This window comes from Salvelinus alpinus, chromosome 6, assembly GCF_045679555.1.
Source record: "Salvelinus alpinus chromosome 6, SLU_Salpinus.1, whole genome shotgun sequence".
NCBI lineage: Eukaryota > Metazoa > Chordata > Actinopteri > Salmoniformes > Salmonidae > Salvelinus > Salvelinus alpinus.
The window spans coordinates 17,321,749-17,341,352 of record NC_092091.1 but is presented as its reverse complement, the minus strand read 5'-3'; the positions used below and the strand labels follow the sequence as shown (position 1 = coordinate 17,341,352).

The following is a 19,604-nucleotide window of genomic DNA, read 5'->3' as shown; positions in this document are numbered from 1 at the left end:
TGGGCGATTAAGGTCACAGTTATGAAAACTTAGGACACTAAAGAGACCTTTCTACTGACTCTGAAAAACACCAAAAGAAAGTTGCCCAGGGTCCCTGCTTATCTGCGTGAACGTGCCTTAGGCATGCTGCAAGGAGGCATGAGGACTGCAGATGTGGCCAGGGCAATAAATTGCAATGTACGTACTGTGAGACGCCTAAGACAGCGCTGAACCCACCGTCGCTGGACCAGACAGGACTGGCAAAAAGTGCTCTTCACTGATGAGTCGCGGATTTGTCTCACCAGGGGTGATGGTCGGATTCGCGTTTATCGTCGAAGGAATGAGCGTTACACCGAGGCCTTTACTCTGGAGCGGGATCAATTTGGAGGTGGAGGGTCCATCATGGTCTGGGGCGGTGTGTCACAGCATCATCGGACTGAGTTTGTTGTCATTGCAGGCAATCTCAATGCTGTGTATCTCAATCCCATTGAGCACGACTGGGACCTGTTGGATCGAAGGGTGAGGACTAGGGCCATTTCCCCTAGAAATGTCTGGAAACTTGCAGGTGCCTTGGTGGAAGAGTGGGGTAACATCTCACAGCAAGAACTGGCAAATGGTGCAGTCCATGAGGAGGAGATGCACTGCAGTACTTAATGCAGCTGGTGGCCACACCAGATACTGACTGTTATTTTTGATTTTGACCCCCCCCCCCCCTTTGTTCAGGGACACATTATTCAATTTCTGTTAATCACATGTCTGTGGAACTTGTTCAGTTTATGTCTCAGTTGTTAAATCTTGTTATGTTCATACAAATATTTACACATGTTAAGTTTGCTGAAAATAAACGCAGTTGACAGTGAGAGGACGTTTCTTTTTCTGCTGAGTTTATATATAGTGTATAATGTTATATTATACAGGGCACATTTGAAAAATAGACCTAGGTCTCAAAATGTCTTCCCTGTCAAAATAAACAAATATTTTTTTAAGCACACACCCCTGTGTGTGCTTAATATGGGGGGCCCATATTAAGAGTCAGCATGGCGGAGGTTTTGTTGCCTACCCTCATCACCTGGAGTCTGCCCGTCAGGAAGTCCAGGGTCCAGTTGCAGAGGGAGGGGTTCAGTGTACTGTATGGTTTAGGATACTTTTTTAGTTTAAATAGTGTTTCTGGTACCAGGCAGATTACACAAAATGACCTCCACCTCAGCAGAGTTTCCCATAGATCAGGGATTCCCAACTCGGTCATGGGGCCTCCCAGGGGTGCACATTTTGGCTTTTTCCCTAGCACTACACAACTGATTCAAATAATCAACTCATCATTAAGCTTTGATTATTTGAAAAAGCCATGTGCTAGGGTCAAAAATCAAAACGTGCACCCCTGGGAGGCCCCAGGACCGAGTTTGGGAAACCCTGACACAGATAAAGAAGATACTGTAATGAATGATCCCTAGGTGTTTGAGCCCAGACTGTCTGAGATGGAGCTACAAGGAGAAGGAGCTGCAGAACTGGACCCCCGACCATCAAGTGTTACACTTTTGTCTTGATAAGTCTGATCTGAGTGGAATGGGCAGCCAGGTCAGGCCTAAGTGATGAACAGCATCTTCTGAGACAGTGATTGTGGTATTCAGTTGGTTACCTCATTCCACTTCCTCTATATTTGGCCTCACTTACTCGGTCTGACCTTAAATAGACCCGAATGCATTTGGACCCGTCATTGTGTACCATTGCCTGGTCCTAATAATAGGGCAGTGGCTGTGTTCCAATATCCACAGTCAACACGAGCATATCACGTCGAAACAAGTCAATGTATTGGACATTGCTAAGTGTTGTGCTTGTGTGGATATGGGAACGTAGCCAGTGATATGCTTGGCTTTGAAGTCAGAATTGGACTGTTACGCAGTAGAATACTACAATCAATGTGCATCAGTGTTGGGAAAGCTATTCAAAATAGTTGACCAAGCTACAGTACCAAACACTTCACACTGGAGGAAGTTAAGCAACACTAAAGCTACCCTTAAGAAAATATAAATCAAATCGTATGTCACATGCTTCGTAAAACAGCTGTAGACCGACAATGCAGAGCGAAAAAAAAAGAAAGTAAAAACTACTTGTAAATCTGAAATGTCAGACTACAAATTCCAAGAACCAATCTCTTTGGGGTCATATGTTAATAGGCCAAATAACACCTTCTGTTAAAACAAACAAAAAATGTTTCAAGTGAGAATTAGGCAGGTCTGAACCCGAAAAGGAAAGGAAATGATTGCCTACTTCACCCATATTTTCTTTTTGCAGAAAAAAGTGTGTAGTTCCAGTAGTTAGCTACACCGCTACATTGTTAACTGTAGTTAAATGACTAATTGAACTACATGTAGTTTACTACTCCCCAACACTAATGTGCATGTGAAGGGTGCGATTGTGTCATCACAGTCATACTCTGAACAAAGCCGGTGCAGAGAAGAGCAAACCACCAGTCTCCATTGTGAAAATTGCATCTGAGGAGAAGTACAATTCTCTTATCACCAGTAATCTTACTTCACAAGCAGACCTTGATCATTCGACAGAATAGACATTTCTCATGTAATGAAATTCCTCTCTTATACATTCTGATTACATTGTCAGGATCTATTTAATGACAAAGGCACGAATTGATTGATCATTTGAACCCAAAGTGAGTGATTGGATCACATTTAAGTCACACTCAAACCATAACATTATATTAGGAGAGGAGAACACTTAAAATGATGACACTGATGCAGTTCCTGTGTATAACAGTCGCCGTGATTGGTGGACAATTGAACTGAAACTGCTCTCATTTCCGTGTGGACATCAGCTTTGTTACGAGATAGAAACTATGTACAGTAGAAACATTATGCTACTACATCATGTGCTACCCCATCCACTATCTATGTGAGTACAGTGATATGTATGGCTACTCTGAAGTTGACCGACATCCCCTTAGACATGCATGTCTGCCTGCCTCCACTCATCAAAGTAGCAGTGTTCATGCTACATAGACACACATATCGACTGATGTATTGATCCTTATCCATTCATGAGTGCTATGTAAATGCAGGACAGGAAGCAGGGAGAGAGGGAGAGAGAGAGCAGGAGTCTCTGCCCTTCTGAAATGTTAGCGCTAACAAGACCTGACAGCAGACCGGGAGAGAGCGTGCGAAGCGGCCGGGTCAGGGGAGGGATGCTGCTTTAGTTTAGACTGCAATATCCATTATATTCTTTCTCCATCCATCAGTTAAATACAACAGCCTGCACCCAGCTATTATAACACAGCCTATGACTAGGTTATCACAGTTAGAGGGTGATTCCTTGGCACAGGACTGTTTATTCTCTCCCTAAGTGGATCAGTAGATATCACATCATCTCAATATGGCCTGGCTTCCGGCTGGGAGGAGATGGGCCAGATCTCACCACAACAACACGGCCTGCTGGTCAACCAGCTGTTGACAAATCCACTGCAGTGTAGCAGTGCCATGCCTACACGGAGAGCTGGCAGAGACATGTTGGGCATAGCCTCACATGGACTAGATTGCTTTTATTTGTAGTGGCATGTAATCTGGTGCTTTGCAGCATGCATGCTGAGTAGGTGCTGAATGACCATGGTTGTCCAAATGGGATCTTCCGCTGTCCCAAGAGAATAACCTTTTTTGGTTCCAGGTAGAACCCTTTTGGGTTCCGTGTAGAACCCTCTGTGGAAAGGGTTCTTCATGGAACCCGAAAGAGTTCTACCGGGAACCAAAAGTGTTCTAGCAGGAACCGAAAATAGTTATTCGAAGGGTTCACCTATGGGAGCAGCCGAATAACCCTTTGAGGTTCTAGATAGCACCTTTTTTTCTTATGAGTGTAGGCTGCTAATCCTTTTTTCATTCTTGTTATTTAAATGTCTCCATACCTAGTGGCTAGTTGAGATGATTGAGATGATATTGAGATGTGATCTCTAATCCTGAGGGAGTAAACGGGTATCACCCTCAACATTCCACAGTCAAGGGGTGCAGACAGAGGGGTTTTGGTGTCATTTAAAATAACACAGATCCATTGAAAACCTTTTTGTTCTTTGAAGTTCAAACCATGACGATCTTGAACATCACTCACCACTGCATTAGGCCTAAATACTGTATATTGTACTCTTTTGCACTGGGCGAAAATGCTATGGTCAGTTTTGTGGATTGGTGCCAGTAGTCATGTCTAGCTTGAGATGAAGAAGCATTTGCACATCTAAATTGGGTTAATCGTCGGGACATGGGAGTTGAAGCTGTAACATCCATGCAGAGGAGAGCTCCTTCCTGCACACTGTGTCCTTGTATTACAAATTGCATTTCATTATCATAGACAGATAATATGTCAGTCTACCAGGGCTGGAAAACTGTGGAGAATAGTTGGACAGATTAAGCTTGAGAGAAAATAGTCTAAAATCTAATGACAGACAAGGAACAGACATTAAAACTATTTGTATATATACAGTTGAAGTTGAAGTTAGCATACACTTATGTTGGAGTCATTACAACTCGTTTTTCAACCACTGCACAAATTTCTTGTTAACAAACTATAGTTTGGCAAGTCGGTTAGGACATCTACTTTGTGCATGACAAGTAATTTTTCCAACAATTGTTTACACTTATAATTTCACTTATAATTCACAGTACCACAATTCCAGTGGGTCAGAAGTTTACATACACTAAGTTGACTGTGCCTAATCAGCTTGATAAATTCTTGAAAATGTCATTGCTTTAGAAGCTTCTGATATGTCAATTAGCCTCATTTGAGTCAATTGGAGGTGTACCTGTGGATGTATTTCAAGGCCTACCTTCAAACTCAGTGCCTCTTTGCTTGACATCATGGGAAAAATCTAAAGAAATTAGGCAAGACCTCAGAAAAAAAATTGTAGACCTCCACAAGTCTGGTTCATCCTTGGGAGCAATTTTCAAACGCCTGAAGGTACCACGTTCATCTGTACAAACAATAGTACGCAAGTATAAACATCATGGGACCACGCAGCCATCATATCGCTCAGGAAGGAGACGCATTCTGTCTCCTAGAGATGACAGTACTTTGGTGAGAAAAGTGCAAATCAATCTCAGAACAACAGCAAAGGTCCTTGTGAAGATGCTGGAGGAAACAGGTACAAAAGTATCTATATCCACAGTAAAACGAGCCCTATATCGACATAACCTGAAAGGCAGCACAGCAAGGAAGAAGCCACTGCTCCAAAACCGCCATAAAAAAGTCAGACTCCGGTTTGCAACTGCACATGGGGACAAAAACTTTCTGGAGAAATGTCCTCTGGTCCAATGAAACAAAAATAGAAATGTTTGGCCATAATGACCATCGGTTGGAGGAAAAAGGGGGAGGCTTGCAAGCCAAAGAACACCATCCCAACAGTGAAGCTCGGGGGTGGCAGCATCATGTTGTTGGGGTGCTTTGCTGCAGGAGGGACTAGTGCACTTCCCAAAATAAATGGCATCATGAGGTAGGAAAATTATGTGGATATATTGAAGCAAAATCTCAAGACATCAGTCAGGAAGTTAAAGCTTGGTCGCAAATTGGTCTTCCAAATGGACAATGACCCCAAGCATACTTCCAAAGTTGGGGCAAAATGGCTTAAGGACAACAATGTCAAGGTATTGGAGTGGTCATCAAAGCCCTGACCTCATCCTATAGAAAAATTGTGGGCAGAACTGAAAAAGTGTGTGCGAGCAAGGTGGCCGACAAACCTGACTCAAAAACAAAACAAAAATAAGTTTGTAGAACAAACATTTAAAAAATCTAATGTCAAGGCCTTTAATCACTTATTGGACAATAATTGTAAAAAATAAAAGCATTTTATTGTATCTGACGAAGCCTTCAGAAAAATAGTGGTTGTTCCTTTACATGGTGTGATAGCTGATACTTTAGTCTATCAAAATATATATTTAAAATGTTGTTAATATTAAGACAAAATATTTGTGGGGGAAAAGTTGAGAAATTCCCATCTTTCAAGAATCCCTGACCTCTAAAACAGCAACATTTTCTCTCAGCCTCATGGCTAAACGTGCAAAATAGCCCGAAATTACTATACAACTGCACATTTGTCTCTCTGCCCCATGGCAGCAACAAAAATCCACACAAAAAAAGTGAATGTTTTATTTATTTTGGAGGGGGGCGCAAAACTGTGCTTCGCCACTGAGCCAGCAGGTATGGCACATGTCAAACTCATTCCCCGGAGGGCCGAGTGTCTCCGGGATTTCACTTCTCCCTTGTACTTGATGAATTAAGGTCACTAATTAGTAAAAACTCCACACTTGGGTGTCTAAGTCTAACTTGAAAGGGAAAATCTAAAACCCACAGACACTAGGCCCTCCATGGAATGAGTTTGACATCCCTGAGGTATGGTATGGGTAAATGCTAGAGGTCGACCGATTAATCGGAATGGCCGATTACAAGTTTTCATAACAATCGGAAATCGGTAATTTTGGACGCCGATTTTGCTCTTTTTTTTTTTTTTTACACCTTTATTTAACTAGGCAAGTCAGTTATGAACACATTCTTATTTTCAATGACGGCCTAGGAACGGCCTTGTTCAGGGGCAGAACGACAGATTTTTACCTTGTCAGCTCAGGGATTCAATCTTGCAACCTTACGGTTAACTAGTCCAATGCTCTAACCACCTGCCTCACGAGGAGCCCGCCTGTTACACGAATGCAGTAAGAAGCCAAGGTAAGTTGCTAGCTAGCATTAAACTTAACTTATAAAAAACAATCAATCAATCATAATCACTAGTTATAACTACACATGGTTGATGATATTACTAGTTTATCTAGCGTGTCCTGCGTTGCATATAATCGATGCGGTGCGCATTCGTGAAAAAGGACTGTCGTTGCTCCAACATGTACCTAACCATAAACATCAATGCCTTTCTTAAAATCAATACACAGAAGTATATATTTTTAAACCTGCATATTTAGCTAAAAGAAATCCAGGTTAGCAGGCAATATTAACCAGGTGAAATTGTGTCACTTCTCTTGCGTTCATTGCACGCAGAGTCATGGTATATGCAACAGTTTGGGCCGCCTGGCTCGTTGCGAACTAATTTGACAGAATTTTATGTAATTATGACATAACATTGAAGGTTGTGCAATGTAACAGGAATATTTAGACTTATGGATGCCACCCGTTAGATAAAATACGGAACAGTTCCGTATTTCACTGAAAGAATAAACGTTTTGTTTGAGATGATAGTTTCCGGATTCGACCATATTAACGACCTAAGGCTCGTATTTCTGTGTGTTATTATGTTATAATTAAGTCTATGATTTGATAGAGCAGTCTGAGCGATGGTAGGCACCAGCAGGCTCGTAAGCATTCATTCAAACAGCACTTTCGTGCGTTTTGCCAGCAGCTCTTCGCAATGCTTCAATGCTTCAAGCATTGCGCTGTTTATGACTTCAAGCCTATCAACTCCCAAGATTAGGCTGGTGTAACCGATGTGAAATGGCTAGCTAGTTAGCGGGGTGCGCGCTAATAGCGTTTCAAACGTCACTCGCTCTGAGACTTGGAGTAGTTGTTCCCCTTGCTCTGCATGGGTAACGCTGCTTCGAGGGTGGCTGTTGTCAATGTGTTCCTGGTTCGAGCCCAGGTAGCGGCGAGGAGAGGGATGGAAGCTATACTGTTACACTGGCAATATTAAAGTGCCTATAAAAACATCCAATAGTCAAAGGTATATGAAATACAAATCGTATAGAGAAATAGTCCTATAATTCCTATAATAACTACAACCTAAAACTTCTTACCTGGGAATATTGAAGACTCATGTTAAAAGGAACCACCAGCTTTCATATGTTCTCATGTTCTGAGCAAGGAACTAAAACGTTAGCTTTCTTACATGGCACATATTGCACTTTTACTTTCTTCTCCAACACTTTGTTTTTGCATTTTTAAACCAAATTGAACATGTTTCATTATTTATTTGAGGCTAAATTGATTTTATTGATGTATTATATTAAGTTAACATAAGTGTTCATTCAGTATTGTTGTAATTGTCATTATTACAAATAAATACATTAAAAAAAAAAAAAAAACGACCAATTGATCGGTATCGGCTTTTTTTGGTCCTCCAATAATCGGTATCGGTGTTGAAAAATCATAATTGGTCGACCTCTAGTAAATGCAATAACAATAGGATAGGACTACTAATTGTAACAAGCATGAGCTCTTGAATGCAGTCTCATGGCCTGTTAGGTGTTCCTTGTTGTTAATTAAGAGCGTGGCCTCAGGTTTAAATGTTTGGCCATCAGTTAAAAATGCACTATGCAGAAATCGCACCTCCATTTCCTAGTTGCTCAAATTCAAACAGTTAGCCTAATTTGAGTTTGTGACAAAACAAATATAGTTTAGAAAATAATTGTACCATCTAAACCGCTGTGAAATACCTTGACATTTTTCCCCTCATCTGTTTGAAGCTGGTGTACAAAACCAAAAGTAAAAGATGCAAAAACTTAAGAATAGGAAACATAGAAATATAGCACACATAGAACAGATCTACCACTTCTTAGACTTAATTTTTATGAAAACTCACATTTCTATGTGAATTTGGTCAGGTTGCCCAAAAAGTAACATATTGCAGCTTTCAATCAGGGGATCCCCTTACTTTGTGTCAGTTGGCATAAACTGGGAGAATGGGAATGGGTTTTATCTATTTGTAAGAGTTGTGTTTTAATGGGAATGCCTCGTCAACCTATATCTGCTCTCCTTCTCCCTGGGCACGCCTATCAGTTAGTGTTACAAAACTATCTATGTTTGATTGAAGTTAATTTATATTGTCAGATACCCTCTAAATGTAATCATTGTCTTGTTGGTGGTGGTTGCTCTGTTGTTGTTGGGTCATAAGACTGGCATTTCCATGAAATGTCATTAAGTAAATACAAGCGTTTTTATCTGTTTGCGTTTCAGACATCAAGGGGCAACCTTTGCACCCACTATTGCATGGGTAGGCTCAGTGGCGATTTTATCATGGGTAGGCTCAGTGGCGATGTAAATCTTGGTGGGGCAAAAAAATATATAAAGTGGGATGCATGCCAGCAAAGCCACAACACTAAACAATACATGAATTTCACTATAATTATGACAACGGTACCCACAAACTGTTAGGGCCTACATAAAGCTGTCTCAACATCTTACCACTGCTACACCTGGCTATTAGCGGAGCCTTGACTGGAAGCGAAACCGTTCATTCAGCCTCATTTACCACCTCAAAAAAAAAAGACATAGCTGATATACCTGACTTGCTTAAATAAATGTGGTTTCTACTGACAATTGAGATGAACAAATTATGGCATAAGGGAACGATGAGTGGATAAGAGGCAATCCGTAATTTCGATTAAGACATTAATGAGCGACGACGGACGTAGTCAATATAACTATTTGTTCTCCTCGTGCACCAAGTCAGAACCGTAGGGCAAATAAGGGGGGCATATAAGCAGACAATGAAAGCTCTTACAATATTCAATGATTACATTTCTCTAAAACAGGTTATAGGCTACATGTGCACCACCAAGTCAGAACAGTAGGCGAAATGAAGAGGGGTAAATAGACCAAATTATTAAGGTGAGGCACATGGGCTACTAACATCTTACTACACAACATACACTTAGTATTACTTTCTTAGCTACAGTATACATGTCTCCCTGGCATATTACACCATTTATGCAGCAGCATACAATACATTTTTGGATCACCTTGTTGTGCTCACAGGAAGGTGGCGTGGCGGTCATTTGTGGGCAAATTTTTTCATCAGTCTGGCATTTTCTGGATTTATGGTGCATTCAAAACAACTGGGAACTCGGAAAAAAACAAGGTTGAATCATGATGACGTCATTGATATTCAGGTCTTAGCTCTAGAAAGCGGAACGGATTTACAATTCCGAGTTGGATGACCTTTCAAACCATATTTTAAGAGTCAGAGCTCCTTTATTCCCGACTTCCCAGTTGTCTTGAACTCACTGAAGTCAAGTTTTCGCAGATCCGAGTTAAGTTGTTTTGAGTGTGGCACAAATCATGCTTCATTGACAGCATGGCCAATGTTGAATGTTTATTATTTTAAACTTGGAAAAGAGCCCCTTACTCCCAGATTTCAGACCACACAGCCACTCCACTAAATAGCAGGCTAGTGATTGCTTTACAATGCTGGCAGTTAGCCACTGTCACTGATTCCTTTCAAACCACTCATTGTTGAATTTGAGATTTCCAACTTGTTGTGTAATGTTTATGTCCAATGGCCGATGAGCACCGATACGTTTGATCTATAATTTCACTTCATATAAAAAGGATTTGCCAGTAGATTGTCGACTTGATTCATGATGATGACTGCTAGCTAAGATTGAAAGTATGATGTTGACATGATCAGTCCAATCAAAGCGACTGTACATGTAACATGATTTGACATAATTTTATCTGTGGCCAATAGTCTTGAGCTTTCTTGGATTGGCACTTCTAATGCAACTCTATGGCAGCACCCAAGAGGCTAGAATTTTCGAGCTCTACCCTTAGACTTGGTGGTGATGTAGTGTCCTCATGGGTGACATAACACTGGGTAAGCAACTAGATTAAGCTGCTGGACGATTTTTGTCTGAATGGATGGTCGGGTCAGAACATAATTATAATAATTTGTACACTACAAATTGACCATAACAAAGCCACAAAATAGATTGTATTTGAAAATGAAAATAATTTCAAACCTTGATTACATGGCGAAACAAATGTTTACCTGGATTCCTGGTGATTTGACAATCTTTGACAAAAAAACGTAAATCCTAAATAAATAAAAATCACTTACAGGCAAGTTTTGGCACAAGGGCTGCCTGTTGCCAACCCATGTACTAGTGTGGCAGGCTACGCTGACAGACGCAATTATAGCCTATTCCCATGGAACTAACCGGGGCATAATCAAATGAGGCTGATGTTTACGCTTCCTCTGGTGCAGGTAGTGCAATGTGCATGCTATAACCTGCTGCGATTTAATAAAGATGGACGCATACTTACTCTGCATAACCAGTGGCCCACGGCAGCCTCTTCGTCTCTTTCAGAATGAGTATCGGCCGAGCAACATGATCCGCCGAGCACTCGATTTCATCCGGTGACAGTCCCAGAAACTCCGGTCTTGTGTACGGGTATTTCAGCGGTAATTCGGAGCCACCGAGAGGTTCACTGTTCGAACTGCCAGCCATCATACCGCCCATAAAATTGGCCACAGCTGATTTCACCCGGGTGAGCATGTTCTTGCTGCAGCGTGTGTCCAAGCAATGCTAATGCCGGGGTCCCCTTTCTCGGAATATCGCCAAGGCTCGGCGGCGCGTTTTGCGGACCGCAACGGTTCAGGTATGCACCTCTATCTATCAAATCATTCTGTACCGAATGAACGCGGAAATAAACTCATGGTGAGCACAGTCATGTGACAAACCGTTTGCTTGCTGGATTAGGTCGCGTACCTATCGCGCTATGACGGTGAGCAGCTGTTATTGGCAAAGCGCCAGTAGGTGAAAAATGTAGGCTAATTATCCTGGAATGCCGTGGCAGGTAGGCAACAGTAGACTGCTACAACAAGAACCGACGGCAAGGTACAGTGAAAGGCACTTCAAACCAAGTGTTTGCTTGACCCTCAAAATATGGTGAGTGAAGTCAGCTGACAGATAGCCTATATCCTCTTTGGAGTTGCCTACATCCTCTTTGTAGTAAGTAGCCTAGTTGGTCTCCTTTTCTGCACGACAAAGCATTTTCTGCTTATTCTATTTGAGACTCTCCCACATCACATGCTCTTCTCAGTCATGTCAAAGTTGTCCTTGTCCCATTTTAATTTTGTGTAATGGGAATAGAACTTCCACTAGCCTATGTGTCTTTAATTAGGCTATTATGGAATAACCAGGTAAATACCAATGTTATAGTAACCATACCTATCGAGTTATGATGTTCTATGATCAATACATTTTTTGTTGTTGCTGTGACTAGGTGACGGGATGATTTGACTATATTAACTCATGTATTACGGTAGTATTTTCCAGATCTAGGTTCTCATTATGGAAGGAGCCTCTCCAATGAGAATTAAGGAACTCCTGAGACACTGCAGATGCCAAACTGGCAGCATGGAGCAATCTTTAATTCATGGGTTTGTCTTTTAAGAGGTTCATTGACCTAATTACAAACAGCCAATCAGAGAAAATATATCAGACTATCTAGAGGTATATATTTCTATGCAGACAGTCAAAGTGATGCTGCCGGTGATTATGTTCTATATAAAGCAAGTGTTAGTCCCTATACAGTGCCTTCAGAAAGTATTCATATCCCTTCACTTTTCCTGTATTTTGTTGTGTTACAGCCTGGGTTTAAAATGGATTAAATTGGATGAGAAAAAATTCACTGGCCAACACACAACACACAATGTCAAAGTGGAATTATGTTTTAAAAAATGTATACAAATTAATTAAAAGTGAAATGTCTTCAGTCAAGTATTCAACCCCTTTGAAATGACAAGCTTAAATAAGTTCAGTAGTAAAAAAGTCAGATAACAAGTTGCATGGACTGAGTGCAAAATGTGCCTAACATGATTTTTGAATAACTACCTCATCTCTGTACCCCAGACATTCAATTATCTGTAAGGTTCCTCAGTCGAGCATTGAATTTCAAACACAGATTCCATCACAAAGACCAGGGAGATTTTCCAATGCCTCGCAAAAAAACGGACATTTTAGCATGGTGAAGTTATTCATTGAACTTTGGATGGTGTATCAATACACCCAGTCACTACAAAGATACAGGCAATTTTCGTAACTCAGTTGCAAGAGAGGAAGGAAACCGCTCAGGGATTTTACCATGAGGCCAATGGTGACTTTAAAACAATTAGTTTAAAGCTGCAATATGTAACTTTTTGGGGCAACCCAACAAAATTCACAGAAATGTGAGTTATAGATCTGTCATTCTCATTGAAAGCAAGTCGGACGCGGTAGATCTCTTCTATGTGCTACAGTATTTCTATGCTTTACGTTTTTAACTTATGTTTTTGTGTCTTGCTTAATTTTTTTACTCCAGCTTTAAACAGCTGAAAATACAATATTTTATTATAAACATGCATCCTGTTTGCAACAAGGTGTAACAGTATAACTTTACGTTGTCCCCTCACCCCGACACGGGCGCGAACCAGGGACCCTCTGCACACATCAACAACGGTCGCCCAAGAAGCATCGTTACCCATCGCTCCACAAAGGCCACGGCCCTTGCAGAGCAAGGTGCAACACTACTTCTAGGTTTCAGAGCAAGTGACGTAACTGATTGAAACGCTACTAGCGCGTACCCGCTAACTAGCTAGCCATTTCACATCCGTTACAAAGGCACTAAAGTAAAACTACAAAACATTTGGCAAAGAAATTCACTTTGTTCTGAATACAAAGCATTATGTTTGGGGCAAACACAACACATCACTGAGTACCACTCTTCATATTTTCAAGCATGGTGGTGGCTCCATCATGTTATGGGTATGCTTGTCATCGGCAAGGACTGGGGAGTTTTTCAGAATAAAGAAATGGAATGGAGCTAAGCACAGGCAAAATCCTAGAGAAAAACCTGGTTAAGTCTGCTTTCCACCAGACACTAGGAGATGAATTCACCTTTCAGCAGGGCCAAATCTACACTGGAGTTGTTTACTAGGAAGTCAGTGAATGTTCCTGAGTGGCCAAGTTGACTTAAATCTACTTGAAAATACAGTACTGTATATGGCAAGACCTGAAAATGGTTGTCTAGCAACGATCAAGAACCAATTTGACAGAGCTTGAAGAATTTTGAAAAGTATAATGGGCAAATGTTGCGGAATGGTGTGGAAAGCTCTTAGAGACTTAGACGAAAGAGATATATCATTCTGTATTTCATTTTCAATACATTTGCACAGAAAAAAACATGTTTTCACTTTCATGGGGTATTGTGCGTAGATGGGTAAGCAAGAAAATCTACCTAATCCATTTTGAATTCAGGCTATAACACAACAAAATGTGGAATAAGTCAAGGGTTATGAATACTTTCTGAAGGTACTATATATCCTAGTTTCAAAAGGAAGTCTGGATGATTTCCCTTCGTGCTGCTGCCAGACGCTTTATCAGAAATATGAAATATGAGGCTGCAGTATTACTGTATGAGAAAATGTAAGGAAATGACGACGCAACACCAGATTGCAGAAGGTGATGTGGTATTGATGATGAAAATGATTACAAATCAATTATTACGGACTTCTGTTGTCTGCAAAATGAGCTCAAATCAATCAGGCTCTTCTTTCCTCTGACAGACAAGTATTGAAATCCAGAATCAACCCAGTCAACTCACTTATATTGCTGGTTGAATTTAAAGGCTAAGCATCTTCAGGATTGTTGTTTTATATCATTATTATTATTATTATTTCTGCTCAGGTCTGTGATAGGGTGTATTCAAGCACACTAAGGTCAGAACAAACATGCTAGGGTCTTGGGCATGCACCCATGACTGGGTAAGTGATAGCTGAGATTGATCTGAATTGTTTTAGTTCACCTTTATTTAACCAGGTAGGCTAGTTGAGAACAAGTTCTCATTTACAACTGTGACCTGGCCAAGATAAAGCAAAGCAGTGTGACACAAACAACAACACAGAGTTACACATGGAATAAACAAACATACAGTCAATAACACAATAGAGAAAAACAAGTATATATACAGTGTGTGAAAATTAGGTAAGGCAATAAATAGGCCATAGTGGCAAAATAATTACAATTTAGCAATTAAACACTGGAGTGATGGATGTGCAGAAGATGAATGTGCAAGTAGAGATACTGGGGTGCAAAGGAGCACAAAAAAAATATAACAGTATGGGGATGAGGTAGTTGGATGGGCTATTTACAAATGGGCTATGTACAGGTGCAGTGATCTGTGAGCTGCTCTGACAGCTGGTGCTTAAAACTAGTGAGGGTGATATGAGTCTCCAGCTTCAGTGATTTAAAAAAAAAAAGTTTTTTATTTTATTTTTTATTTTTTTGCAATACGTTCCAGTCATTGGCAGCAGAGAACTGGAAGGAAAGGCGGCCAAAGGGGGAATTTGCTTTGGGGGTGACCAGTGAAATATACCTGCTGGAGCGCGTGCTACGGGTGGGTGCTGCTATGGTGACCAGTGAGCTTCGATAAGGCGGGGCTTTACCTAGCAAAGACTGACAGATGACCTGAAGCCAGTGGGTTTGGCAACGAATATGAAGCGAGGGCCAGCCAACGAGAGCATACAGGTCGCAGTAGTGGGTAGTAGATGGGGCTTTGGTGACAAAACAGATGGCACTGTGATAGACTGCATCCAATTTGCTGAGTAGAGTGTTGGAGGCTATTTTGTAAATGACATCGCCGAAGTCCAGGATCGGTAGGATAGTCAGTTTTACGAGGGTATGTTTGGCAGCAAGAGTGAAGGATGCTTTGTTGCGAAACAGGAAGCCGATTCTAGATTTAATTTTGGATTGGAGATGATTAATGTGAGTCTGGAAGGAGAGTTTACAGTCTAACCAGACACCTAGGTATTTGTAGATGTCCACATATTCTAAGTCAGAACCGTCCAGAGTAGTGATGCTGGACAGGCGGGCAGGTGCTGGTAGCGATCGGTTGAAGAGCATGCATTTAGTTTTACTTGCATTTAAGAGCAGTTGGAGGCCACGGAAGGAGAGTTGTATGGCGTTGAAGCTCGTCTGGAGGTTAGTTAACACAGTGTCCAAAGAAGGGCCAGAAGTATACAGAATGGTGTCGTCTGCGTAGTGGTGGATCAGAGAATCACCAGCAGCAATAGCAACATCATTGATGTATATAGAGAAAAGAGTCGGCCCGAGAATTGAACCCTGTGGCACCCCCATAGAGACTGCCAGAGGTCCGGATAACAGGCCCTCCGATTTGACACACTGAACTCTGTCAGAGAAGTAGTTGGTGAACCAGGCGAGGCAATCATTTGAGAAACCAAGGCTGTTGAGTCTGCCGATAAGAATGTGGTGATTGACAGAGTCGAAAGCCTTGGCCAGGTCGATGAATACAGCTGCACAGTATTGTCTCTTATCGATGGAGGTTATGATATCGTTTAGGACCTTGAGCGTGGTTGAGGTACACCCATGACCAGCTCTGAAACCAGATTGCATAGCGAAGAAGGTATGGTGGGATTGGAAATGGTCGGTGATCTGTTTGTTAACTTGGCTTTTGAAGATCTTGGAAAGGCAGGGTAGGGTAGATATAGGTCTGAAGCAGTTTGGGTCTAGAGTGTCTCCCCCTTTGAAGAGGGGGATGACCGCGGCAGCTTTCCAAACTTTGGGGATCTCAGACAATACAAAAGAGAAGTTGAACAGGCTAGTAATAGGGGTTGCAACAATTTTGGCTCATAATTGTAGAAAGAGAGGGTCCAGATTGTATAGCCCTGCTGATTTGTAGGGGTCCAGATTTTGCCGCTCTTTCAGAACATCAGCTATCTGGATTTGGGTGAAGGAGAAATGGGGGAGGCATGGGCAAGTTACTGTGGGGGGTACAGGGCTGTTGACCAGGGTATGGGTGGCCAGGTGGAAAGCCTGGCCACCCGTAGAAAAATGCTTATTGAAATTTTCAATTATCGTGGATTTATCGGTGGTGACAGTGTTTCCTACCCTCAGTGCAGTGGGCAGCTGGGAGGTGCTCTTATTCTCCATGGACTTTACAGAGTCCCAGAACTTTTTGGAGTTTGTGCTACAGTATGCAAATTTATGTTTGAAAAAGCTAGCCTTTGCTTTACTAACTGCCTGTGTATATTGGTTCCTAACTTCCCTGAAAAGTTGCATATCGCGGGGGCTATTCGATGCTAATGCAGTGCGCCACAGGATGTTTTTGTGCTGGTTAAGGGCAGTCAGGTCTGGAGTGAACCACGGGCTATATCTGTTCCTGTTCCTACATTTTTTAAATGGGGCATGCTTATTTAAGATTGTGAGGAAAGCACACGTGAAATTAACGTCAATGTCTGCTGTCTCCCACAGATATGGTATGGAGTTTTGTCTGCAGTCACCAAGAGAACTGGCATGTAGTGGAACAAACGAGAGGAGAATGCCAGAAACAGTCTGTGTGTGATGGAGAGGAGATCTCAATTGACAATGATAAGTAATAGTGTTTAACATCTGGTGTTTGAGGTTTGTTACAGAAGTTAGATACAGTACAGTAGTAGATTTGTTCAAGGGGTTTACAGTTGACTTCTTGGCATTATGGGTGTGTGTTATTCCCAAGGGGAAATAATACCTTTGCTACCTCCCTGTTCTACCAACCTGCATGAATATAAGGCTATACCCTAGACATGTGTTGGTTTCAACTATAGAGCCATTTAAGTATTTTTCCATTGTCAGCCAAGAGTGTCTGAAAATGTTCCTACTTTTTGACATTATAGTCATTTAGCAGACAGTCTTATCCACACCAGTGAACAGTGACCTGACTGACAAACAGCTGGATGATTGGTCAGGCAGCTTGTGTTGTTGTATTGTGAGTCGTGTCTTGTTGGCTGTGATCCCATCTCCACACTAGAGCTTTATTTATTTATTCTGGTCCAGCAGAAGGAGCTCTGGCTGTGATTTTATCAGCTCACCAATGTTTTTTCCTTCAATTTTAACGCTTTCAACGGCTTTTCTTGCGTCACAAGAATGTTATTTTTCCATTAATTTAGGGTCAAATCCTTACTTGACCTCTGTGTGTTAAACTAACATTGGATTGATGTCAATGCCTAATGCACAGGAAAATCAGTTATGTTGAATACTGTATTCACACTATAGAAACATCTCATCAGATTTGTGATCTCTCTCTCTCTTTCTCTCTATCCCTCTCCCTCTCTGTGTTTTGTTTGAGTTGGAGGTCTGTCTTCAGAGAGGGATAGACCATCTCTGTTTTGTCATGAGTGGATTATGCCTGTGATGAAACAGTGAGGGGATTGAGGGAAGAAGCCACTGGCCTGGCCTGCCCTTGTCATAAGGTGTGTGTGTGAGTGAGACACCAGAAGTCCCCACAAGAATAGTAAACAAACAAAACATTTACCAACTGGGAACATTTTGTTTGTCCTCACAGGGTCAAATGCTATTTCTAAGGGGGTTAAGGTTAGAATTAGGGTTCACGGTTAATGTTAGGTTTTTGGGTTCATGTTAGCGTAAGAGTATGAGTTAGGGTTTAGGAAAAATAGGATGTTGAATGGGACTGAATTTTGTGTCCCCACAAGGTTAGCTGAGAGAGTGTGAGGATCTGTGTTTATTGCACTATAACCCAATACTATATCACATGTGATATAATATTAGCAACTGGATTGTCCACAAGAAGGCGCCATTGGACATTTTAAGCTGATTTTAAGCATATGGGCCTGGGAACACAATGAAAATTAGTTAGGATACGTTTTTTTTAAATAAAAGGTAGACTCATGTTAAGTATTTAGAACATATTTTAAGCCAACAGGGCAGGAAAAAGATGAACATAGAAAAATAGTGATTTTATAAGGCTAACCCATGTTATTGTTAGATAAAATACAGTGGACTCCTGAAGGAGATATTTCATTAGTACAGAAAGCATATGATATGGTTAGCATTCGTTTTGGCCTCATTTGATCATAGTGTGAATAGTATAAAGTGGACGGGGATATATGACATCTGTGATGATTCAGGATTATTGATAGGATCGAGATAACCTTATTTAACCTATGTAAGGACTTTCGAAATTGCCACCATAGACACGTTTTTTTGTTGTTGTTGTTTTGTAATTCCATGGGTTCAGATAACAGTGAGACACTTAGTTAATGTTTGGGACCAAGCTACAGACAGATAAGGGAAAGGGCAGACAGAGGGGCCCTCCCCACACTGCTGAGACCTTGAAGGTTGGGAACAGAGAGATAGGAGTGACACAGACTGGGTCACGGTTACTGAGGGGAGACAGAGGGAATGAAAACTTAGTTGGGTTCAGGAACTAAGGGGCAGCACTGATAACTTTTAAAGTAGATAAGATACTTGACAGAGAATTGTTAGATTTGCGCCAGTATTGATACAAGGGCGGAGCCATGTATCAAAAGGGGGATGGAATAGGGCACTTTGTGGTGTGGCCTATTAGTTAAATATCCCTACAGTTGGTTTACTAGGATAATAATGGAGGACATTCTAGCTAATCAGATAGAATAAATGAGAAATTGTTTGTTAACCAAATCTGTATGTCCAAGATTTTATGCACTACAGGTGAATTACAGGAGAAGGTGATTCATGCAATCCAGTCCATGAGGAGAATAGGTGGAATGCAGCCCCGTTGGGAGGGGCCATACCAAGTATTCCTGGTGACAGCCTTTGCGGTGAGAATAGCTGAAAGAACTACCTGGGTTCATATCGCACATTGCAAGAGGGTAAGACACACTGACACTGCCGAACCATCACAGAGTTAAGGAGAAGAACCGTAGCTAATAAAGTTTGGGGGTCAACTCCTTATCGAAGATTTCCCTCATCACTGTGTACGTTCATAGAAGTGGAAGTACTGTCTGGCCTCTGACTGCTGATATGTTTTCTGGGAGAGGATGGGGCTTTACAGGACTGCTGGTCGTCCTGAGCTGTCTGATTGGGATACGATGGGGATGGTTGCCA

The 19,604-nt window shown here is 41.5% G+C and overlaps 1 protein-coding gene across 1 annotated transcript in view; it reads right to left on the bottom strand.

Moving 5' to 3' along the window:
• LOC139578266 (protein phosphatase 1H-like) overlaps positions 1-11,706 on the bottom strand; it is a 51,183-nt gene extending 39,477 nt beyond the window's left edge. Inside the window, exon 1 of the mRNA XM_071405657.1 lies at positions 11,008-11,706. Coding sequence (XP_071261758.1) covers positions 11,008-11,240 — 233 coding nt within the window. The 5' untranslated portion in view covers positions 11,241-11,706. The remainder of the gene's footprint in view (positions 1-11,007) is intronic.
• Between the last annotated feature and the right edge of the window lie 7,898 nt (positions 11,707-19,604).